We start from the raw sequence: 24721 nt of genomic DNA on the forward strand, positions 1-24721 counted from the left end.
GGGGTCTAGTGGGAGGGGGAACCTGGGAGCCAGGACTCCTGGGTTCTCTCCCCAGATCTGGGAGAAGGTCTAGTGGCCAGAGCAGAGGAGGCTGGAATCAGGACTCCTGGGTTCTACTCCCCCTAACAGTGTGTGACGGTGAGCAAATCGCATCACCCCTTTGTGCCTCAGTTTCCCCTTCAATAAAAGTGGGAGAACCTTTCCCCCATCACCAGCCCAATGGAAGGGAGGACAGCAGGGCAGGCCCGGTGCCTGCGGACAGGGGCAGAGCATGGCTGGAGAGTCCTGGGTCCAAGGACGGGAGCAGCTGAACATCCCACCTGTCTGGCCATGGTCTGGCTGCCAACCGCTCTCCCATTGTAATGAATGGAGGTGTGGGGTGGGTGGGGTGACGAAGTGGGAATGTTCTTAATGTTCTCTCTGAATACTGTGTGCCTCAGTTTCCCCTAGGCAGTTCTTAAGTATCTAGGTGGGGGGCTAACGGGGTGTGATTGTGGCGGCATCCTAGGGGACCAGTGTGATGGCATCTGCACAGAGGATGGCCGACACCCTGTCTCCTGGGGACTGATGGCCTGGGCCCCTCCTCTGCAAGGTGCCAACTGAAGGGGTTGGAGAACAAAGAGATCAGGTGGCCTCCTGGCCCTGGAAAGGGACAAAGGCCGGAGAAGGGGCTGGAGAGTTTCAGTTTGGAGCTGGCTGGGGAAATGGGGGGAGGCCCAGATGGGGCTCTGGCCTCCCTGCCCCCCAAGATGGACCTGACTGAGGGGTCCTGGTCTTTGTACCTACAAGCTCCGTTTTAGACCATGTTCCTGTCGTATAATCACCCTTCTGTTTTACTGGCTGGCTGAGAGTCCCGTCTGACTGTGGAGTTGGGGGGCAGGACCGTCTGACCCCCCAGGACCCCACCTGGGCGGACTCGCTGTGGAAAGCGCAGGGAGGGGCAGAGGAGGCTGGATGCTCCGAGTTCAGACCCAGGAAGGTGGAAGCCGGGTGAGCTTCTTGCCCTGGGGAGAGGAGGCTCCCCCAGAGTCCTGCCTGGCTGCGTAGGGAGCATCGCCCGGGGACCCCATGACAGGGGTTGGGTGGGAATCTCCAGCACCGAGGGGTCGCTGACACCAGCTGCCTGCGGCCCAGCGACTCACCAGCCCCCTGAGAGCCAGGCGAGGGACCGGCAGCTCCCGCGGACCCACCGCGTCTGGGCTCTGCCCGCTCTGGGGCAGAGCTCAGCCCGGCCTGGCAAGCGCCCGGCTCACCCCTGAACAGGGCAGCCGGTTATTCGCTGGGTTGGGGTCTTTTCTCCCTCCCGCCCCCAATTTCCTAGCCGTCTTCCCTTTTCTCGCCTTTTCCTTCTCTCTTTTCAATCCCTCGTCCTCCTTCCTCCAGCCTTGTCTCCTTCTGCCCTCCCGTGTCTCGCCTTCCTTAACCCTGCTCTCCGCAAGCGCCCTTCAATTCCCGTTCCCTCCTTCTCGCACGCTGCTCGTCCCCTCGGGCTGTTCACACGCGCACACCCGTGTGCAAACACACCCGCACGTGTGCCCAGACACAGACACGCACGCCCCCCGGACCCCCCACCGGCGTCTCCGAGGGGCAGAGCAGTGAGAATGGAAGATGGAGTTTCCCCTTCCAAACGCAGGCCTGACGGTGGCTGGCACCAGGCGCTGCTGCCGGGCGCGGGGTGGGTGTGTGCTGCCCCCCGCCCCAGCCCCTAGTCCGGGGGTGGGGGGAGGATGATTGGCCCCCTCGGCTTTCCGGCTCTGTTAACCCTTTTGTGACTGGGCCCAGCTTCCCAGCCTGGGTTGGTTTCTGTCTATCCTGAAACAGCTTCTCCGGCCCCCCCGCACTCCCCTGCTGGGGGGGGGAGGTTTGAGGGGGGGTTGTTGTACCTGTATTATTTATGTACCGGGGGAGGGGCTGATTTCATCCCTTGGGCCCAGGAGCCCCCACCCAGCACTGAAGGGGTGGGTGTATGGAGGGCGGGGTGACAGCCCCAGACTCCCCCTTCCCCAGGGCTCCTGGGGGGCTGGATGCCCTTGCGGGGATGCACAAAAGGAGCCCACTGAGCTGGGGGGGGGGTGATGGACCCAACCTCTCAGTCACCCCCCCACCCAGTCCCTGACCCCCCCAACCCCTACACTCTTCTCCGCCCCCCCTCTTCAACTCCCAGAGAGGATCAGGAGGGTCCCTGGGACTTGGAGGATTCTCCCCCCATCCCTAGGGACCGCAGGGTGGGGGGGGCGCTAAAGTATTCGGGGGGGGGGTTGGTGTCACTTGCCCCTCCCCCAACCCTGTGGAGCTAGTGTGTGTTGGGGGGTCACTTTCACCCGGCCCCTCCCCCATCGCGGGGGGGGCTAGGCATTTTGGGGGGGGGTCACTTTCACCAGGCCCCTCCCCCATCCCGGAGGGGGGGGGGCTAGGTAGTTTGAGGGGGTCACTTTCACCCGGCTCCTCCCCCATCCCGGAGGGGGGGCTAGGTAGTTTGGGGGGTCACTTTCACCGGGCCCCTCCCACATCCCGGAAGGGGGGGGCTAGGTAGTTTGGGGGGGGTCACTTTCACCCGGCCCCTCCCAGCCGCATCTCCCAGCGCACGGAGCCCGGCCGGGGGGGGGGCGGGCTGGGATTGGCGGGCTGGGGAATTAAGGGGCTGGCCCCACGTTCCCGCCCCCCCCGCCCCCCCCAGCGGGGAAGCTGCGCTGCCCGAGCAAGTGCGGGGCCAACTTTCTGCTGCCGGCGCCGCTGCCGGCTCGGCCCCCCCCGCGCTCTGACCGGCCCCCCCGCTCTGACCGGCCCCCCCGGGCCCCGAGCTCGCCCTGCCCCGCTCCCGATGCGGGCGGCGGGTTTCTCCCCTCCGCGATGAAGCTTCTGCGCTGGCTGCCCGCGATCTTCAGCCACTGGCTGCTGCTGAAGGTACGGACGGGCCGGGGGGGTTGCTGGCGGGGGGGGGGGGGCAGAGGGGCCGGGGGGGGCACACGTTGCTGCGGGCGGGCAGAAATACCCCCAGCAAAAGTGAAGTGGGGGGGGGAGGTGGCTCCCGCAGGGTGGCTTTTCAAAGGGGGGGGGTTGCTCCGGGGGGGGCAGGGAATAATCGCTGTGCGCCCCCCCAACTTTGCGATCGTTTCACCCTGACCCCCCACAGGCAGGTGGGGCGTGGGGCTGTTGCGGGCTGGGGCGAGGCAGGGGTGGACGCGGGCTGGATGGCGAGTGGGCACGGGGGGGGGGTTGCAGAAAGGGGGGGTGGAGAAAGGTACCTGCAAGTGGGGAGCTGAATGCTTTGGGTGGGGGGCTGCGTCTCTCAGTCCCTGGGCGGCTGATTCGCTCTGGCAATGAGACCCAGTGGCTTTGCAAGTGTTCCTATAAACCCCCAAATGGGCTATTTTCGGGGGGGGGGGGGGATTGTAAAGCAGCCAAAAGAACCGTCTGGCAGCTGCCAACGGGGACAGGACTTGAGAGACTCGCCCGGGCGTGCAAATCCGTTAAATATAGCCAGGGTGCCACCTCTGGCTGGCTCCTCCCGCCCCTGCTGCTGGGGGATGCATGTGCCAGGTCCTGGCAGCCTCGCGGGGCTGGGCAAAGCCCACAGAGACGCCCACGTGCACCCGGCTGGGCAGGGTGGGTGGCGCTGGCTGCCCGAGGCTGAGCTGGGCTCCCGCGGTCCCGCTCTGGTGCCCGAGGCTGGAAATTAGCACCAGGGAGCTTACTGCAATGGCCATGGGCATTCTAAGCCACGCACGATGCACGATGCACGATGCACGATGCACGATGCGTGTGCGGGGCGCACGATCCATGATGCGTGTGCACGATGCGTGTGTGCGATGCACGATGCGTGTGCGCGGGGGTCGAAGCAGGGCTCTGTGGGAGAACCCAGCCGAAAGCCCCATTCACCCAGCTGTTCCCCATCTCTCCTCTCCCCGTGGCCAGGTTATTCCCCGCAAGTCCTGTTCCAGCATTTAGCTCTTTTCTGAGCAATGCCCCCTGCCTTCCCGTGGGGCGGTATCCGGCTGCTGGGAGAGGGGGTATTGATTAGCTCTTTGCTGCGGTTATCTAGGCTGACCCACTGTACAGCACAGGCTGGAGGCCGGCCCCGAATTCCTTCTTGTTTGAACCCGAGCAGCTCTCGTAGACGTCCAGCATTGAAACGTTTGCCGGTGCTGGAGGATTCGTCGCTGCCCGTGGGAAGTTGTCCCAGTGGCTAATTTACTCTCTGGGTACGTCTGTGCTGCAATAAACCCCAACCTGCCTGTGGCCCTGAGTGGCAGAGGGGGCAGGGGGCTGTCAGTGGACACGGGGCTCGTGGGGTCACGGCACGGGGCTGTGACTCGCAGTGTGGATGCTCTGGCTCAGGCTGGAGCCCGGGCTCTGAAACCTGGGGCAGGAAATTGTTTTTTGCAGTGTAGACGTACCCGGGGTGTTAAAATTCTGCTTTCATTTGTCTGGCTTCCACTTCCAGCTGCTGGCTCTCGTTAGGCTGACAAGCCCCTGGTTAGGAGTTTCTGCTCCCCCTGCAGACTTTGCTTCCCGACACGGCTCCGGTTCTCCAGGTGTTCGGTTTGTTCCTCGCTTGGGGGGCTGAGCCAGAGCCGGGGCCGGTGGGAATCAGGGCCCGTTGTGTCAGCGGAGGGGCTGGTGTGTGTTTAGAGTGTTTTGGTGCCTGTAACACACCCTAGATCCATTTCCACCCTTCTCAGGCTGAGGCTACGATTCCTTTCTCATCCGGCACGGGCAAAATCCCCCCCGCCCCGACCTAGGTAAAATATGTCTCCCGTCGTGATGTCATCCTTCCTCTGCGAACCCTGGGTCCAATTCTGCTGCCGGTGTCAATCCGGAGCGACTCTGTTGAATTCAATCTGGATTGACACTGATGTAAGGAAAATCTGGTCTGTTCAAGGAAAGCATCTGGGCATATTCACATCTGGGGTTACGCCAGGACGGAGGTTGGCCCGTCGGCCGTGCTACCTATGAATTCCCATCCCCAGTCTAGCCCTGGTGTAAGTTCACATGAGCGGAAAAGCACTTAAAGCAAAGTGTTATTAAACAATTGCCAAGGACTCCCGGCCCCGCCTACGCCCCTGGGCGTCGTGCGTCTCGGCCCCTTCTTCCCCATAAACTGTAATAAATAATACAAAACATAAACTTGCCACTCTCAAAGCCCACAAATTTGGAACGGCTCCCCCCCCACCCCAGCCTGCCCGACAATAGCTTTCAATAGGGCTCATAAATTTTTGATTTCCTCCTCCGCCAGCTGCTGCGTGTTCCTTGGCCGGCGTGTTCGGAATAGTTCTTTCCCAGGTAGCTGGCGAGGCAATGGGTGGTGCTTGCGAGCCGGGAGTTAAGAGGTTTTGCTTGGTGGGTTATTCCCCCCCCCCCGCCCCCGGCTTTTATTTTTGCTGTGTTGTAACGTGGGGGGGCTGGCGGTGGGGAATGTGTCGGACTCATTAAACCGCAGGGCGGGGAGAATCTGATTTCATGGCGATCCAGTTTTACTTTTCACGTCTCCATCATTTCTGCTCGCCCAAGGTTGGCGTGATCAGCAGGCCGGCTCCCCTGCCTTTGGATTCCGGGGGGGGTAGGGGCTCGCCACCCACCCACCTTGTCCAGCGAACTCGGAGACTGAGTCGCTCCCAGACAAAGGGGTTTGTTTGGATCCGATAAGGAGCGGGGCTGGCTTTTTATTCATTTTCCTCCCCGGTGTGGGAAGGCAGAAGCCAGTGGATTCCGGTGTGAGCGGCAGGACTGGACAGTTGGTGTGCATGGCGTGATTGTGCAGAAGGGAAGCAAATGCAACCGAGGATGCTAGCTCTGTGTGTGTGTGAGAGAGTGTGTGTGTGCCCCCCAGATCTGCCACCCTGGGGGAAATTAACCCCCAGCCCCCTCTTACCTGGGCCTTTGTTGTGACCTTTAACAAGCCAGGGAAAGCCGGGGGGGCGTGTGCAGGGTTCACAGTGTCTGGCAATGCATCTAGCCAGGATCCTGCGAACCCATGGGGTGCAGCTCTGGTGGGTGGGGGGCTGTTAAACGCTTCGTGCCCTGGGGGCTCTGCTGGGGGGAAGGGAAGGATTTTGTTGCAAACAAAACAGCCGGCTTGCAATGTGCAGGGGGGGGCCACTGGCCTTGCTGTCGGTTTCACCTCCCACTCTCAGGGAATGGTTGGACCCCCCCCCAGTCTCTCAGCTGAACCCCAGGCTGTGCAAAGCTCTGCAGCCTGGGGCATCTGGGTTATGACTGGGGGAGTTACTGGGGGGGACGCGGGTTCATTCTCCCTCCGTGCCATTGGGCGAGTTCCCTGGCTGTGAAACGGGGCTGAAGTCGGCCAGCTTGCGAGGGGCAAATGGGGGTTGGTGGCGTCGGACTCCTGGCCCCTTCCCGGTGCGTTGGAGGGGGGGGGTTCCCCCCGCTCTGCCTTAGAATTAAGTTTTGTTTGCAGAAGCGCCAGCCGCCGCGGTGTTTAATCCTCTGCCAGCGAGCCCCCGGCGTTGCGAGAAACGTTGAATCCCTGGCGAGTGGCGAGGTCGATGGGCCGGTGGCTTGGCGGCCTGGGGGGGAGGGGGGTTTGCATGGTACCAAAGCCCCGGGGCCGATTGTCCATCCTCAAACCCGGGCCCGAGGAGCGCGGATTACAGACAAACAGCTGTTGTTTTCCTCCCAGCGCCTGGAAGTGCCTTGGCGTGTGGCGACGGTGGGGCTTGTGCGAAGCTGGGGAGGGCAACCTATAGCCGTGGCTGCTACTATTGGCCCACCGGCCTTTGCAGGACGGGGCTCTCCAAAGGCTCACGCGCCCGGGGGCTCCCGAACCTGGAGCTGCTGTGTTAGTGAAGCGTTGGGGGCCGGTGGGTTGTGGGGAGGGGGAGAGCTGAATCTGGGGAACCCCGGGATCAAACAAGCCCCAGGGTGTGCCCCGGCCCCTGCGGTGATCTGAGCCGACCTGCCCACAGCGGAGGCAGAGTTTGGCTTTAGGGAGACCCCTCCCCAGCAGGCGCTTTGAGGCAGGGGGTGTCTCTTATGCACCTTTGGGGGGCTGGGGGGACCCCGATTCTTACAGGGAGCTGCTGGTCCCAGGAATGAGTCTCATGCCTGGAGAAGGGGCAATGCAGGGGGGAGGTTCTTGGAGGGTAGTGAATGGGAGATAGTTGCTTGGCTTCAGGCCTGCAGACCCCCCCACCCCTTCCCCCAACTTGCCCGGACGCCTGGGTCCCAGGAATGACTTCTGCCAGGAACGTTTTGTTTTGTTTTCGGCAGCGGGTGATGGGTGGGGAAAGCGTTTGGACATGAGAGTCTGGGCCTGACCCGAAATAAATCAGTTAGTGGGGGCGGGGAGCTTGTCAGCTTGGGGCTTGACCCCGTCAGGCTGGAGCGTGATGTCCCCAGGTCACGCTTCCCGCTGGCCACTTGACATCCCGCACCCTCCTCGCAGGTCCCAGGAGGATTTGAGGCCTGTGGAGATGGAGCGTGTGGGGCAAGTTGTCTAGGTCAGAGCAAGGGGAGCTGGGGGCCAGGACTCTTGGGTTCTATCCCCGGCTCTAGAAAAGGGGGGGCTAGTGGTGAGAGCAGAGGGTGGCTTGGGAAACAGGTGGCCTGTGTCCTAATCACTGCAGGTGACTCGCAGTGCAGCTTCCAGTGCATCCCTTCCCCCCTCTGTGCCTCAGTTTCCCCCTCTACAAAATGGGGGTCGTCACGGAGTTGCAGGCTCAGGAACTGGATGAAGCTGGCCAGGACTCTGGGGCGGGGTCTCCCCTCGGGGCTCACTCCCCCCGGGCAAGGAGCTGGCTCGGTCACCCCGTGAGCTCCCTGCAGCGAGCCCCCCCAGGGGAGCCTGACCCCCCCCCAAAGGGCACTGTCCCCCACCCTCAGCTGGCAGTGACTCCCAGCCAGCGGGCGACACAGACGGGTTGTTAGTCGCTGGGGACCCAGCGTAGGACGAAGCTGGTTAGCACCTACCAGGGACTCTCAGCAAAGTGCATCTGGGGGGGGAGCCAGAGCCCAGGGCCCTCCCCCCATGTCCCAACCCAGGAGACAGACCCCTTCCAGCTGCCCAGCCCCGCCCTCGACACCCCTTCCCCCCCGGGCTTTGTCTCTTTCCCGGGCCAGCAGGTCACCTGGTCTGTCCCAGCACCTCCAGCTGATCCTTGCAGAGGAGGGGCCCCATAAGTTGCCTTTCTCTGCAGCCCGTCGGCCGTCACACCTGCCCTCTAGGGGTCGCTGCGATCACGCACTCTTGTCCCCCACCTAGATACTTGAGTAACACAGAGGGGAAACTGAGGCACACACAGAGTATTCCGAGACAACATTAACATTCCCGCTTCGTCACGGGAGCGATGCCTCCTCCTGGGGCGGCGACACAAGAGAGCGGGTGTTTGCCGGGCACAGTGAGCACTGAGGACCGGTGACTCTGCCCACCAGAGTCTTGAACCCCCAGCCCTGCTGCGACTCCCCTTCCCAGGCCCCCGCACTGCAATGCAGCTGGCAGCTCCGGCTGCGGGTTGCCCAGCTGGAGCCCGGGAGCCGCGGGAAACACCCAATTCATTTCCCTTTCTGCTTCTTTTGCCTGATTGCCCCTGAAGGCGGCCGAGGACCCCAGGGATCCCTCACCGGCTGCCAGGTGGCCTCTCCTCTGAGCAGATGCTGCAGCCCCTTGGGAAACCCTCCCCCCCACCCCAATCTCGGCTGGAGCTGACTTAACCCCCTCCTGGCTCGTGCCGTGTGACTGACTAGCAGGGCAGCTGGGAGGGGAGTGGGGGCCGGTGGGTTAGAGCAGGGGAGCTGGGAGCCAGGACTCCTGGGTTCCGCTCCTGACTCTGGGAGGGGAGTGGGGCTAGTGGTTAGAGCAGGAGGGGCTGGGACTCAGGACTCCTGGGTTCCATTCCTGGCTCTGCCACCAAGTTACTTGACTGCCCCTCTGCGTGACGATTAGCGATCCCAGGGCCTAGTTTGTAGGAGCAAGACTGTAACCTTAACCCTGGGACCCTGATTTCCAGCCCCTGCCTTGGCTGCTGCACCCTCTGCCCTCCCAGAGCTGGGGAGAGAACCCAGGAGTCCTGATTCCCAGCCCCCCCACTCTAACCACTAGACCCTGCTCCTTCCCCCTCGTTATGGAAATCCTCCTCCACCGCATGTCTCCCGTTCGAATTGTGCTTGTGGCATTATTCCCGGGGGCAGGCCTGGCGGGGGGAGCTCGGCTCCTGTCGGGTGCCTCTGGGATTTCTGATTGTTCACTGCTCTGAGCGTATTATTGGGGGAGGCGGGGGGGTGGGGGAGTGCATTGCAAGCCCCCCCCACCAGGCTCATGCCCATGTACTCCCTGCTCAGACCAGCAGAGGGAGCCCTCGCACACCATTCCCCACCCACCTGCTCTGGACACAGCAGCTCCAGCTCTTCGTACAGCTCCGTACACCTGGCAGACGGGGGTTGGTGAGGTTGAGTGGGAGCGAGAACGTGGAGTTGGGAGTCAGGACTCCGGGATCCATGGCACAGGGTCCCTCCCTCCCCCCCGTTCATTCCCCTTTGTGCCCAGCGTGGGTGTGTGTGGCCGGCAGGTGTGCCCACGTGTGCCCTGCGTGCAATTGACAGCCCCAGGGACTGAACCCCCCACCCCTGGGGACCCTGTGAAATGAGAGTGATCTCCCTATATCACCGGCTGGTTTCACAGCGGTGGCTGCTTGTGAAGGGGCTGGCAGATCCAGGTGTGGGGAGACAGGGGGCTGCGGGTCAGGATCGAGGGGCGTCGGGGGGGGTCGGGGCAGGCACGGCAGGGGGCTGCGGGTCAGGATCGAGGGGCGTCGGGGGGGAGTCGGGGCTGGCACGGCGGGGGGCTGCGGGGCAGGATCGAGGGCCGTCGGGGGGGAATCGGGGTGGCACGGCAGGGGGCTGCGGGTCAGGATCGAGGGGCATCGGGGGGGAGTCGGGGCAGGCACGGCAGGGGGCTGCGGGGCAGGATTGAGGGGCGTCAGGGGGGGAATCGGGGTGGCACGGCAAGGGGCTGCGGGGCAGGATCGAGGGGCGTCGGGGGGGGTCGGGGTGGCACGGCAGGGGGCTGCGGGTCAGGATCGAGGGGCGTCGGGGGGAATCGGGGTGGCACGGCAGGGGGCTGCGGGTCAGGATCGAGGGGCGTCAGGGGGGGAATCGGGGTGGCACGGCAGGGGGCTGCGGGTCAGGATCGAGGGGCGTCGGGGGGAGTCGGGGCAGGCACGGCAGGGGGCTGCGGGTCAGGATCGAGGGGCGTCAGGGGGGGAATCGGGGTGGCACGGCAAGGGGCTGTGGGTCAGGATCGAGGGGCGTCGGGGGGGAGTCGGGGCAGGCACGGCAGGGGGCTGCGGGTCAGGATCGAGGGGCGTCGGGGGGAATCGGGGTGGCACGGCAGGGGGCTGCGGGTCAGGATCGAGGGGCGTCAGGGGGGGAATCGGGGTGGCACGGCAGGGGGCTGCGGGTCAGGATCGAGGGGCGTCGGGGGGAGTCGGGGCAGGCACGGCAGGGGGCTGCGGGTCAGGATCGAGGGGCGTCAGGGGGGGAATCGGGGTGGCACGGCAGGGGGCTGCGGGTCAGGATCGAGGGGCGTCGGGGGGAATCGGGGTGGCACGGCAGGGGGCTGTGGGTCAGGATCGAGGGGCGTCGGGGGGGGTCAGGGCAGGCACGGCAGGGGGCTGCGGGTCAGGATCGAGGGGCGTCAGGGGGGGAATCGGGGTGGCACGGCAAGGGGCTGCGGGTCAGGATCGAGGGGCATCGGGGGGGAGTCGGGGCAGGCACGGCAGGGGGCTGCGGGGCAGGATTGAGGGGCGTCAGGGGGGGAATCGGGGTGGCACGGCAAGGGGCTGCGGGTCAGGACGCAGCCCCTGCTCCAGCGTGCGGGGAAACGACCCGGCAAAGGGAAACGTCCCCTGCAGCCGGCTGGACGGACGGGACAGACAGAATCAGATCCCCGCCCCCTGCCCCCCACCCCCGCCGGCCGAGCGGAAAAGCTGTTCTGGGAGCGAGTGCCGGGCTGGGGGCACCGATCCCTGGCGCTGGCCCGTCCCAGCCAGCTGAGTTGCCACCCGCTGCAGCCACAGTGGACAAACACGGTTTAATTTCTTCGTGCAAGAGAAGATCTGCCGGGGCGGGTTTCCTGTGCCCCCAGCACAGCCGGGCTCGTAACAGCCTCTCCGGCTGGCCTCTCCGAGCCGGCTGCAGCTGCTGCCCGCCGTGCCCCTGGCTTTGGGACACGCGTGTGAGCCGCAGCCAGCACTGGGGGACCCCGGACCTGTAGGTCCCAGGTTGGGAGGCTCCAGGCCAAGCTTCCAGTGGAGGGGGGGCACGGTGCCACTCTCAGGGATGCCCAGTGTTGCGCCAGGGGACGCAGCCGCACGGGCAGGCGGCTCCGGGGATGAGGGGCTAAGGGCCCCCATGACTGGGATTCGGGCCCCCGCTGGGCCGGGTGTTGCGCGGAGCCCCTGGAGAGACGGCTCCTGCCCCGCATTGCTCAGGCCCTGCACAGACGGGGCAGCTGAGGGATCTTCGCCCCCAGTTTACAGATGGGGAAGCCTGAGGCCTGGGGAGCTGGGCCCAGGGCCAGGGAGTTGGGGGCCGAGCTGGGAGCTGATCCCGGAGCCTTTGGCCACAGCCCCCTCCACCGCCCCCCAGGCCCTTCCTGGCACATTAGCCCTGCCCAGGAACCCCCACGACCTGCCAGGCCCTCTGGGATCTTGTGGGGCTGGGGGGGCTACGGAAATGCCCCCCACACCCATTACGTCCCATTCCCTGTCACTGCGACAGCGGTTGCTGATCTGTTAGCTACATCCCTGCACCCCCACATCCCCCTGCACCCCCCACCCCAGAGGCCATGGGGGGGCTGCCAAGGTAACCCCCTGCACCCCCATATCCCCACCTCTCCCTCTGCACCCCCATGCCCTCCAAAACACAGAGGGACCTATGATACACCCCACCTCTCCCTCTGGGCCCCCTGCCCCTCCCTGTGGGGAGGGCTCCCTGATAACAGATCGGGCCGGGAGCCGCGCTGGGCAGGTAATCCTCGCCCGGCGACACTTACACATGAAACAAATTATCCCCCAGACGCCAGAGCCTTGATTGTCTCTGCCAGCGACGATTCCTCACTGCGGGCTTTTAATCCCAGCTTCTGTCCTACTTCCTCCCCCGGGGACAGTGTGGGGGGCCGGCAGGGGGACAGACGTGTCCTCCCACCTGCTGCGAATCAACCATCACAGCCTGGAGGGGCTTGAAAAGGGGCTTTTTGATTGTTGGGGGGTTTTTAACGCAGGGCAGGGGGCTGTGGGTCGGGAGGGAGGGGCACCGGCAGAGCTGGGGGGAGCCCAGGACTGGGCTGGCGGGGGCTGCAGGTCGGGAGTGAGGGGCACCGGCAGAGCTGTGGGGGAGCCCAGGACTGGCCTGGCGGGGGCTGCGGGTCGGGAGTGAGGGGCACCGGCCGAGCTGCGGGGGAGCCCAGGGCTGGGCTAGTGGGGGGCTGTGGGTCGGAAGTGAGGGGTCCCGGCAGGGTCTATGGGGACCCTGAGACTGTAATAGACAAGGAGGGGGCAGTTTGCAAAGGGGAGAACTGGATTTGCACCGGAATGGGGGGTTGGTTCTACACTGGCTCCCCTCTAAGCAGAGACTGGGGGGATCAAGTTCCCCTGCAATTCCCCCCCTCATTTTTCATTCTGCCATCTGACCTTAAGCGCGATGCTGAATCCCTTTTAATACCAATCAGGCCATGCCGAGAGCATAGGGACGGGAACTTTGAAATGCAATTTATGGTCCTGCCTGATAAGATCTTATAAAATTTCCCGGCCACACTCGAAATTACATTTCCATAGCGCAGTCGAGCTGATCTCCGTGAGTATATGATACTTGCCACTTTTATGGCTACATTTATTGCGATAATAAAGTGAAATGGTGGGCCTTGGAAGGGGGCGGGGGGCTGGGCGGGGGAACACCTGGGTCGTTCCATCGTTTTCTGGCTGTGGGGAAAACTCTGCTTGCAAAGGGCCTTTGTGTGCTCCCGGGTGTGGGGGGAGGGGAGCAGAGCAGCACCCCGCCCCCAACCGGGTGAAACCCCTCACTCCCTTTCTGAGTCGTGCCCAGGGAAATTGTATCCTCCCTGGTCTAGAGAGGAGGGGAAACTGAGGCACGGCTGGGGTGAGGCGAGGGAAGTGACTCGCCCAAGGTCACAGAGGAAGGAACAGAACCCAAAGCTCCTGACTCTCTGGCCCTGGGCGCTAAGCACTAGACCCCGCTCCCCTCCCAGCGCGGGAAAGAAAACCCAGGCGTCCTGGCTCCCCCTTTCCCCACCCCGCGAGGCTGTGTCTGGCTTTTCTCCGGGCAGCGCAGGGAGGGATCGACTCAGCCCAGATCAAAGCCCTTGACAAGCCGCTCGCGGCCAGGCCGGGAGGAGACGGGTCGCGCTCCGGCCCCCCTCGCATGCGGGATAATCACAAGTCTTAAAACCCTGCCAAACCGCTGCGCTCTGCGGCCGGAGCCGGCGCCGGGGTAAAGGGGCAGATTGGAGCTCGACTGACACCTGGGGCTAGGGGATTCTCTGCCCGTGCCCCTCACTCCCGACCTGCAGCCCCCTGCCTGGCCCTGCCCCCGCCAGCCCTGTCGGTGCCCCTCACTCCCGACCCGCAGCCCCCTCCTAGCCCAGCCCCGGGCTTCCCCCCTGCTCTGCCCGACTCGCAGCCCTGAACTCCCCCCGGGGGGCTGCTGGCTGCTTTCCTGGTGTTGGCTCTGGGCTAAGGTCTCCCTTTCTCAGACCCTACCCAGGGCTGACGAGCACACGGCCCGGGTGGGGCTAGAGCTCAGCACTCCTGCTCCAGACGCACCAGCCCTCAGCTAAAGGAGAATCTCCATCAGCCATTAGCAGTGTAGGGACCGTGACACATGCCCCCGAGCAGTTGATTCCAGCCAGCAGAGGGCAGCGCTGTGATGTCATAGGGGAGCCCCCACCCTCCTCCTGCCCTTTGAACCTCGGACATCACGTCCGTTCCCCATGGGGCTGGCTGTGATGTCATGGGGGGGCTGTGAGCTCAGAGCAGGCAGGGGCGGAGCCACGGACCTTGGGCAAAGAGCTCGGCCTGGGGCACCAAGCAGCCAGTTCTGTAGCCCCCCAGGAAGGGTTTGCTGCCCCTTGAGGCCGGGGCCACCCCTGGGCGGGGGCCTGGAGCCTTTTCCTCCAGGTTCCCACTTGCAGTCCAGACCCGGGGGGCGGGGATCAGATCTGGGCATCTGTGTAAGTAGTTGTCAGTTCTCAGCCTAGGGGATGGGGCGCTGGGCTGGGAGTCAGGACTCCTGGGTCCTTTTACTGGCTCCGCCTCGGACCTTTGCCAAGCCCCCCCGTGCCTCAGTTTCCCCTCCAATCCTTTGTCTGTTCGGTCTGCGAGATCCATGGGGCAGGGACTGTCGCACTCCCTCTGCAGCGCCTGGCGCCATGGACCCCGATCTCCACTGGGGGCCACCGTAATACACCCAGTATAACGGTCCCTGCTCCACAAACAGCCGCCGTGGGGGAGAGACCGAGCTGCTCCTCCCGCCTTGGGCTCCCCGCTGGGGCATGCGCGGGGCCAGCCCCCCCAGCCCACAAGGAGACACCCCCGTTCGCCGCGTCTCTCAGCCTGGCCTGGGCAATTTGCTGAATTCCCTTTAAATAACCCAGCCGAGGGGCCAGTTTAACCGGGGATCTGGGCTGTTCACCTCCCCTCTGTCTCCCACGCCGCTGCAGGGGACGTTTTTAATGCGTCGCCTTGAGAGCGAGATTCAATTTCATCTTGGCCTCGTCAGGCTCTTTCCCCGCGGCCCCCCCCTCCATCGTCACATCCCCGCTTGGCTCGGTGCGGCCCTTCGTTCTCTCCTTCGTTCGGGGGTTCACGAGTCACCTGGGCCCGGATCTTTGCCTCTGGCCTCCCCCCGCTTCAGCTTCTCTGGCTTCTCATTTGCGCCCCTTTCCCAGGGCTGGCGGGGGGGGGGGAGATTTCTCTCTCCCCGAGCCCCGAAGCGCGTCGCCCCGCAGATGAGCGAGAGCAAAGGGAAGGCAGGAGACGCACGTCAGGGAGAAAGAGCCAAAAGGGAAAGACCAAACCCCGGGCCATGAAATATTTATCAGCCGGGGTGCGTCGGGCGCGTTCATAAAACAGCCGCGTTGGAATATTTGATCTGGCTGCGTGGTTAGCGGGGTCCGGCGGGGCGGGGAAGGGAGACGGGCGATTGATGGCGGGTGGGCTGCCGGAGTTTCCGCGGCGGGGAGGCAGGTGGCCCGCTTGGGCATCCACGTGCCGGCGGCTGTGGGCCTGCGTGAGAGACGCCAGCGGCTGCCCCAGCGTTTGCGGGCGCGGATGGTACAGCTCTACTACTGCTCCCAGCCGAGGGAGTCGCTCCTCAAGCCACGTGGCGGAGGGCAGTCTGGGACCCAGATCCCACCCACGGCATCTCTGTCAATGGGGCAGGGGCCTGGCCTAACAGGGTGATGCTGGTGCCCCCTAGAGGGGAAAGGCCCCATGCCCCATTCCCCAGCCCCCCAAGCCAACCAGCCCCCTGCCCTAGGGGCACATGGGAGCCGGTGCCCATAGAGGGGAAAGGCCCCATGCCCCATTCCCCAGCCCCCCAAGCCAACCAGGGGCAGATGGGAGCCAGTGCCTCTAGAAGGGAAAGGCCCCATGCCCCATTCCCCAGCCCCCCAAGCCAACCAGCCCCCTAGGGGCAGATGGGAGCCGGTGCCCCTAGAGGGGAAAGGCCCCATGCCCCAGCCCCCCAAGCCAGCCAGCCCCCAGGGCAGAGCCGGTGCCCCTAGAGGGGAAAGGCCCCGTGTCTGTTCCCCGACTCCCTTCTGTGCCCTGACCGTGATACAGACATTAAAGGGGGGGGAACGGACACAAAACTGCATCAGCGAATTTGCCTCTTGCAGCCGGAGCCCCGCTGCTGGGGGCGGGGGGGACCGGGGGCCGCGTTACCCTCCCAGCCTGGGATGTGGGGCCGGCAGCTGGCAGAGGAGCAGCGAGTGGAGAGGAGTTGGCAGAGCTGGCATCTGCCAGCGTCCGTGGGGGGCACCGAACAGCCGGCCTGGGCCATGGGCTGCGTCTTTCAAACGCCTTTGAGCTCGGTGGGGGCCCGGGCCGGCGGGGGACAGCGGGCTCCTGGGGGCTGGGCTCTCGTCGGCCGGACTCTGTGGGACCTCCGGGGCGGGGAGGGGGCTGGACTCTGTCCTGCGGTGGGGTCAAGTGTGGATCTCTGCCCCCCGTCTCTGCCCCCCATCTCTGCCCCTGTCTGCCCAGCACCCCCCAGCCTCCCATTCCTGCTCTGCAGCCCCGCTCCCCCCCGCCCCCCCCCACCTGACACCGTCTCTCTCGACCTTCAGCCGTCTGGCCAGCTCCACCGGGCTCCATTTGTTCCAAGCTCCTTCAGCCGTCCCTGGCAGCGGGCGGGGGGGGCTGCCAGTTCATTAACGATGGGCTCCTTCGTTTCCCTTCCTCAGCCTCCCACCCGCCCCCTGGTGCTGTCACCCCCAGGAGGGGGCTGCGGGCTCGGGGCCAAGGCACCCCCCCCCGGCTGTCACTTCTCTGGCAATGTGGGGGGCTAATTAACTATCCCCGGTTCCCTTCCCCCGGCCGAGGCCCCGTTTCTGCAGCGCTGCCGGACCTGGGCCGTTCCCCCGTGGCACCGAGGGGCTCCTGGCGGGTCGGGGAAGGGGGGAGCTGTCCCAATCCCTGTATCCCCCCCAGCTCTGCCGGTGCCCCTCACTCCCGACCCGCAGCCCGGACTCCTCTAGACCCTCCCTCTGCAGTCACCTTTCCAGGGCCTGTCACTCACCAGCCCCCCCCCATGCCCTCCCCCCATCTCAGCCCTGCACTTGTCAGGGCCTGACAGATGCACCTGGCTCCGCTCGTTAGAACCGGCTCCGTGCTCCCCCCGGCCAAGATTAATGGGACCTGTCACCAGCCCCTTGTTTGCTGCTCACCTCTGGAAACCCCTGGCCTGGCTGGGTCTGTGCGGGGGGGGGGCCCACTGGGGAGTGTCGCTCACAAGTGCCAATTAATCTCTGCGTGCTAACGAAGGCAGGGCCAGCTGACATGGGGGCCCCGGCAGGCTGGGCAGTGCCAGGTGCTGCACAGAGCCCCCCCCAGCCTCAGGCAGGTGCAGAGTCCCCCCCCGGGTGGGGCTGCCCCCCACCGACCCCAATAGACAAGTCAAACTGGACCTAGGGCCCTGAATTCCCCTGGGGGGAGGAGCAGGGGCTGTGGGGTGTTTAAGCTCCAGGCTGTTGCCCCCAGGTATTTGCAGAGTGGGGCCCTTCCCACCCCCGCGCTGCCCCCCCGATTGATGGTGCTGGTGGGATACCCAGTGCCGGCGGGGGTGGGGGGGGGAGGCTGAGCAGGGAGATGGCAAAGCTGCAGGGAGAGAGGCCAGTGCTGGGAACCAGGCGGGGGGAGACCTCGGGAAAGGGGGCGACGTGCCAGCACCCCAGAGATCAGCACAAACTTGACACCTTCCTGAAATGACTGTCCCTCACTCCTGACCCGCAGCCCCCTGTGTCCCAGCCTCTATCTCCCCCCCGCCCCACAGATCTGCCAGTGCCCCTCACTCCCGACCCACAGCCCCCTGTTATCCCAGCCCCTGTCTCCTCCCTGCCCCACAGATCTGCCGGTGCCCCTCACTCCTGACCCGCAGCCCCCTGTGTCCCAGCCTCTATCTCCCCCCCTGCCCCACAGATCTGCCGGTGCCCCTCACTCCCAACCCACAGCCCCCTGTTATCCCAGCCTCTGTCTTCCCCCCGCCCCACAGATCTGCCGGTGCCCCTCACTCCCGACCCACAGCCCCCTGTTATCCCAGCCCCTGTCTCCCCCCCTGCCCCACAGATCTGCCGGTGCCCCTCACTCCTGACCCGCAGCCCCCTGTGTCCCAGCCTCTATCTCCCCCCCTGCCCCACAGATCTGCCGGTGACCCTCACTCCCAACCCACAGCCCCCTGTTATCACAGCCTCTATCTCCCCCCCGCCCCACAGATCCCGACCCACAGCCCCCTGTTATCCCAGCCTCTATCTCTCCCCCGCCCCCCGCCAGCTCTGCCGGTGCCCCTCACTCCTGACCCGCAGCCCTCAGCTAGCCCAGCCCTGTGGCGGGGGCCGAACTAGCTTTAACTGCCCCTTTATCTGGGGTGGGGGCGGTGGGAAGGTCTTTCCCCTGCTCCCCGCTGCCTCCCGCACATGGATCATTTGCCCCCAGCTGCCCCTTTATCCCCCCCCCCCCCCGACTGCTGGTGAGTCCGCGGCAGAGAGTCCCGGGTACCCAGCCCCGCGGAAGGTGCAGCTGGGGGTGGGGGGATCACGGGCAGCGTCTCGGGCGGGCTCATTTCCTGGTAATTTCCTGCACCGCACAGGAGGCCGCCCCTTCCCCCCCTGACAGGATTCGAGGGGGGGGGGGCAATGAATATGTATGAGCAGCAGGATTAATAACCGCGGGCAGGCACTGGGCTGGGCGGCAGATGGGAGATAACGGGGCGGGGGGGCAGGTGATTGACATGACCGCCGTGGTTCCCTTCCCCCCCTTCTCTCTCGATTCTTCCCCCCCCCCGAGGTTTCACTCTTTCCTGGGGGCCCCCCCTTGTCCCGCCACCTCCTGCCCACGCTGGGGCTCCGGCTCCTGGCAGCTCAGACACCCGGCTTTGAAGCTGCATTGGAGTATAGATAAGGCTGATCGTGTTCAGAGAGAGAGAGATTGGGGGGGGGGGGCAGGCAGCTGGGGAGGGGGAAGGGCTGGCCCAGGTGTGGTGGAGGGGGACCTGGATCAGACCCAGCTCCCCGAGCAGGGCAGGGCCCCGTGTCCCACTCCCCATTCCCGGCTTGGTGCCAGGGAGGAGCCAGGCGTTGGGCCGAGCCGTGAATTGAGGGGCTGGTGCCATCTGTCCCGTCATGTCGGGGGGGGGGTGTTGAAGGCCCCGGGGAACGGCAGCATCTCTGGGCTGGGCCCCGGCGTGTGGCCGGGGGTGGGGGCTGCTCGGATCCCCTACCTGGGGCAGGCTGGGTGAGGACCCATCACATCCCATCAGACCTCCGGGCCCTGCCAGGTGGGAGCAGCTCGCCCTGTGCCCCCGAGGAGCCGCCCGCCAGGAAGGCCACTGGCTTCTCCAGGTGCCAGGCCCCCCCGCGCTGCCAGGCCCAGGCGGGGTCTCTGCCGGCTCACCCCGCGGCCGCGGACTTGGTCCCACGGCAGCCTGGAGCTGCGGCAGCCGCCGTGGAGGCGGAAAGCAACAGGAGCCGTTCCAGAGTGTCCCCACCCGGCCCCCCGGCTTGGCTGGAAGAGGGGCTGGGGGCGCTGCCCCGAGTGCTTAGGCAGAGACGGCCACGGCACCCGACTCCGGCCCCGTCTGTGCTGCTCCGGCCTTACCCCGCACCTCCGCCCCCAGCCTTCAAAGGCGGCCGTGGGGAGCAGTGCAAAGGTTACAGCAGCCCTGAGGCTGCTCTAATTGGGGCCCGGGACTGGGCAGGGCCTAGATCGCAGACCGTGTAAAGGTGGGTTAAAACACCTGCCCCCCCCACCCTCCCCGGCCAGGTACAGGAACGGAGTAACCAAGGACCAGGCCAATTAGCCCCCACACCAGCACCCCTAGTTCCTGGGTTTCAAACCCCCAGGGTGGGCCTGGGAGCTGGACTGAGACCTGACAAACTCACTCCATCAGTGTCGCTAGCTTCGCCCCCAGCCAGCTTCCATTCAGCCTGGGAGTATGTTAGTTTCCCAGGACAACCCGGTCCCGAACCTACATGCCGCCCCCCACGATCTTTCCACACCGGCTCCTCAGCCCCCCGCCTCCAAACTGCCCCCCCCCACACATTGTTTGCCTGGGAAACCAGGTCGTCTGGAGCTGAGCATAAAAACCTGCCACCGCGGCAGCGCCGGGAAGTGACAGTGATTGACGAGGCTGGGCCGCGCCGTGATCAAAAGCCACCGGAGCGCAGCTGAGACACGCCGGGTGGAGACCAGCCGCAGAGGGGGGGCCGGGGGGGTGATAAATGGAGAGACAGCTCAGAGAAACTGCAGCCAGCGCGGGCCGGGATTTGGGGGGGATAAGTAGGTAGAGTTGAGGGATGGGGGCTGGGTAAAGAGGTGGAAGATGAGCCATGTGCAGGGTAGCCCTGCCGGAGACAGGGCCTGATCTCGCAGGCGAATGGAGACCGGTAGCTCTCTGGGGCAGGGATTCGTGTCCAGCACCTGGCACCATCCCTTTCTGGCACCTTCTAGGGGACACAGTGCAATGCACGTACCGACAGCCCCCTTCACTTCCTGTCCCAAACCGCCGGGCTGTTTGCTCTTAGCCAGCGGCCGTGTTCCACCCCAGAGGGGGCTGCATTTCGGCAGTGAACTGGCGTGGGGTTTGCTGGGTACGGCTCATATGTAACCCCTTTCAGCAGCAGTTTGGTAGGGCCGAAGGAGCTTAGAAACAGCCAATTAACCACAGGTGAATAGAACCCAGGAGTCCTGACTCCCAGCCTCCCCCTCCCACCCATTAGCCCCTTCTCGGAAGCCAGGTGTGCGGCCAGGACTCCTGGGTTCCATTCCCAGCCCTGGAAGGGAGGAGCAAAGTCGAGGGGTGGCAGCAGGGCAGAAGAGGGAGGTGGTGTGTGTCAGGACTCCTGGGTTCTATTCCTGCCTCTACCAATGCCTCGCCTTGGGGGAAATTCCCCACTGGCTGCGTGCCTCAGTTTCCCTGTGACGACGCAGGGGAGTGGTATGCCCCAGCCTGCTGAGAGTGTGTGTGTGTGGGGGGGAAATGAATATTTGCATGGTGTCCCGAGTCCCTGGGACAAGAGCCGCCGCCCAACGAAGGGCGGGGGCTCATCGCTGGGGCCTCTCCAGGGGCAGCTTGTTCCAAGGGCCCCCCGGGCTGGGTTTTCATTCCAGTCCCCGCTTTAAGGGTTGGGGGGAGGCTGCACCAGCTCAGCGGAAGCTGGGGGCGCGGTGTGTTCCAGCGGCCCTGCCCGGCGTCTCCCCGTGCACCCGCTGCGCTCGGCCCTGTCATTTCAGCTGCAGATCAGAGGCTCCGTATAATACAATTAGGCTTCCCAGGCAGGCGGCACTGGGCTTTCCCCTCCAGCCCCGCCCTCCCACCTGCATTTTAATGGGGCTTGGCTGCCAGCGTGGGTGCCAAGGAACTGCCAGGCGCCCGTTTCCTGTAGTTAGAAACTGCCTAAAAACTTCCCTGCACAGTGGGTGCCTGGGTCACCCGGGCACAGCGCCCTGGGTCTGCTTCCCCCCGGGGGACAGGCGGGGGACCTGGGAACATGGCTCTGCTTTGGGGGCAGGAAACCTCGGGGAAAGAGGAAGGCCGGAAACAGCGGGGCTCACAGCAGAATCGCCCCGAGCCGGGGCTGGGTTAGTGCCCATGGCCTTGCCCCAGGGATGGGCTTGGCCTGGATATCCCCAGGCCCGCCTTGGCCCAGGCTGGTAAATTGCCTGTTGCATTTAGTCATCGCCTGTGCGGCCCCGTTAATGAGGATCCCTGCCTGGTCCCTGTACCTGTGAATTACACCCGCAGCAGCCTGTCTCCAGCATGTCCCCACCTGCCGCTCGGCCATGTGCGTGCGTGTGTACTGCGGGGGTAGTGAAAACACACTGCCGCGGGAGGAAAGGGGGGATGCTCAAAGGTGAATGCGTGTGTGTGAGTGTGCGTGTGTGTTGGTGTGCGTGTGCGAGAGCATGCGTGTGTGTGTGTGTGTGTGTACTGCATGAGTAGTGAAAACACACTGCCGCAGGAGGAAAGGGGGGATGCTCAAAGGTGAATGCGTGTGTGTTTGTGTGTGTGAGTGTGCGTGCGTGTTGGTATGCACGTGTGAGAGCATGTGTGTGTGTGTGTGAGCGTGCGAGAGCGTGCGTGTGTGTGTGTGTGTGTACTGCCGGGGTAGTGAAAACACACTGCTGTCGGAGGAAAGGGGGGATGCTCAAAGGTGAATGCGTGTGTGTGTGTGCGTGTGTGTTGGTGTGCGCGTGCAAGAGCGTGCGTGTGTGAGTGTGTGTGTGTACTGCATGAGTAGTGAAAACAGACTGCCGTGGGAGGAAAGGGGGGAATGCTCAAACGTGAATGCATGTGTGTTTGTGTGTGAGCGTGCGAGAGCGTGCGTGTGTGAGTGTGTGTGTGTGTACTGCCGGGGTAGTGAAAACACACTGCTGTCGGAGGAAAGGGGGGATGCTCAAAGGTGAATGCATGTGTGTTTGTGTGTGTGAGTGTGCGTGCGTGTTGGTATGCGCGTGCGAGAGCATGTGTGTGTGTGTGTACTGCGGGGGTAGTGAAAACACACTGCCGCGGGAGGAAAGGGGGGATGCTCAAAGGTGAATGCGTGTGTGTGTGTGAGCATGCGTGTGTGTTGGTATGCGCGTGCGAGAGCGTGCGTGTATGAGTGTGTGTGTGTACTGCGGGGGTAGTGAAAACACACTGCCGTGGGAGGAAAGGGGGGATGCTCAAAGGTGAATGCGTGTGTGTGTGTGTGAGCGTGCGTGTGTGTTGGTGTGCGTGTGCGAGAGCGTGCATGTATGAGTGTGTGTGTGTACTGCGGGGGTAGTGAAAACACACTGCTGTCAGAGGAAAGGGGGGATGCTCAAAGGTGAATGCGTGTGTGTGTGTGAGCGTGCGTGTGTTGGTGTGCGTGTGCGAGAGCGTGCGTGTGTGAGTGTGTGTGTGTACTGCGGGGGTAGTGAAAACACACTGCCGCGGGAGGAAAGGGGGGATGCTCAAAGGTGAATGCGTGTGTGTTTGTGTGTGAGCGTGCGTGTGTGTTGGTGTGCGTGTGCGAGAGCGTGTGTGTGTGTTGGTGTGCGAGAGCGTGCGTGTGTGTGTGTGTGTGTGTACTGACGGGGTAGTGAAAACACACTGCTGTCAGAGGAAAGGGGGGATGCTCAAAGGTGAATGCGTGTGTGTTTGTGTGTGAGCGTGCGAGAGCGTGCGTGCGGGTGTGAGCGTGTGCGGGCACGTGCAGGTGCTCACGTGAGCCTCGTGGGCTCTGGCGCGCCGGCGTTTCGATGCTGCCATAAAACCAGCCACAGCAGCCCCTCGGTTCACCCGGAGCCCCCTCCCCGGGGCTCTGGCGCGGCGGTAGGGGCCGGAGAGCGTTCGTGCCGGGCCTGGCGCTCGTGAGGGCCCCGGGCCCGGTTCTGAGGGACCCTCCGAGGCCTTGGCACTGAGCCTGCTGACTCGGGGAGTTTGGCAGGGTTTGGGGGTGGGGCAGGGCAGGGCTGTGTTGGAGAGTGAGACACAGGGGGTGGGGACACAATGGTTGGGGGGCAGGGCTGTGCTGGGGAGTGGAACTGGGGGCACAGGGGATTGGGGGCAGGGCCATGCTGGGGAGCGGGGCACAGAGGATCGGGGGCAGGGCTGGGGGCACAGGGACTTGGGGGTCAGGACTGTGCTGGGAGGTGGGGCTGTGCTGACTCGCGCCCCCTGCTCTCTACCCCCCACAGGTGGTCTGCGTGGAGGGCCACATGACCAAAACCCTGGGCTACCTGGAGCTGGGCACCTCGGGGCTCCTCAAGACCCTCCCGTCCGGCGCCTTGAAGCCTCCGCCCCTGCCCCCGGCCCGGCTGTTCTCCGGGGAGCCCTCAAAGGCCAAGGCCGGTGCCCTGACCCCCTGGGCCTGGCCTAGGAACCAGACGGGTGCCGAGCCCCCGGGCCAACGCAAGCCCTTGCTCAAGACGGGCCGGGCCCGGAAGATCTTCGGCTGGGGCGACTTCTACTTCAACATCAAGACGCTCAAGTTCAGCCTGCTGGTGACGGGCAAGATCGTGGACCACGTCAACGGCACCTTCAGCGTCTACTTCCGGCACAACTCCTCCAGCCTGGGCAACGTCTCCGTCAGCATCGTGCCCCCGGGCAAGGTGGTGGAGTTCGACGTGCTGGGGCCCCCGCCGGCCACCGAGCCCCAGCAGGCCACCCTGCCCGAGGCCAAGGAGCCCAGGGCCTTCAACTGCCACGTGGAGTACGAGAAGACCAACCGGGCCCGGAAGAACAAGCCCTGCCTCTACGACCCGGCCAAGGTGTGCTTCACCGAGCACACGCAGAGCCACGCCGCCTGGCTGTGCGCCAAGCCCTTCAAGGTCATCTGCATCTTCGTCTCCTTCTGCAGCTTTGACTACAAGCTGGTGCAGAAGGTCTGCCCCGATTACAACTTCCAGCACGACCGCCCCTACTTCGGCTGAACCCCCTCCCGGCCCCCCAGAATAAAAACCCAGCTCCCACAGCGTCCAGGGGGCGGGGAAGGACCCTGCCTCGCCCTGGTGGGGCTGGTAGATGGGCTTCTCCCAGCCGCCTGGAGGAGGGGGTGCCGTGGAACGGGCACGGGGGACGCTGTGCGGCCGCCCCCACCCCGGGCTGTGGCGAGCCCCTGTGGGGATCTGTGGACCGGACTCTTTGCTCCATCAGCTACGGTCCTCCGGAACCGCTCGGGACCCGGCCAGGCCGGGCTGACGCAGCCGGATCCCCTTGGACCGCGGTGGAAGGACGGGCGGGGGGACATGTGAGCAGCGCAGCCGGAGCCGGTGGCCCCATCCCTGCTGGGAAATGGGGGGACGAGGGCCAGGGGCTGCACAGGGCGACCGAGTGACACGTATCCAGAGGTGCAAATCGGCACGGGGGGGTGTGTGTGCACCTGTGTGTGTAAATGTATCTGGGATATTGGGGGTGCTGGCTAGCGTGTGATTGGTGGGGGTGTGCGTGTGTAAATGTATCCGTGATATTGTGGGGGGAGGATGTCAGGTGTTGGGTGCAGTGTGATTCG

General features: G+C 64.7%; 1 protein-coding gene across 1 annotated transcript; it reads left to right on the forward strand.

Annotated features, from left to right (window-relative positions):
• The first annotated feature begins 1608 nt into the window (after positions 1-1608).
• NXPH4 (neurexophilin 4) lies at positions 1609-24143 on the forward strand. Its single transcript, XM_077838884.1, has 3 exons — positions 1609-1675; positions 2678-2904; positions 23409-24143. The coding sequence occupies exons 1-3, from the start codon at positions 1609-1611 to the stop codon at positions 24141-24143; spliced, it is 1029 nt and encodes a 342-aa protein (XP_077695010.1).
• The last annotated feature ends 578 nt before the right edge of the window (positions 24144-24721 follow it).

The sequence above is a fragment of the Eretmochelys imbricata genome, chromosome 20 (genome assembly GCF_965152235.1).
Source record: "Eretmochelys imbricata isolate rEreImb1 chromosome 20, rEreImb1.hap1, whole genome shotgun sequence".
Classification (NCBI taxonomy): Eukaryota; Metazoa; Chordata; order Testudines; family Cheloniidae; genus Eretmochelys; species Eretmochelys imbricata.

Excerpts from the sequence above, each read along its gene's own strand:
- NXPH4 (XM_077838884.1), top strand. The coding sequence starts at position 1,609 with ATGGAGTTTCCCCTTCCAAACGCAGGCCTGACGGTGGCTGGCACCAGG. Across the intron at positions 1,676-2,677 it reads GCGCTGCTGCCGGGCGCGGG|CGGGGAAGCTGCGCTGCCCG; the intron begins GTGGGTGTGTGC and ends CGCCCCCCCCAG. Across the intron at positions 2,905-23,408 it reads GCCACTGGCTGCTGCTGAAG|GTGGTCTGCGTGGAGGGCCA; the intron begins GTACGGACGGGC and ends TACCCCCCACAG.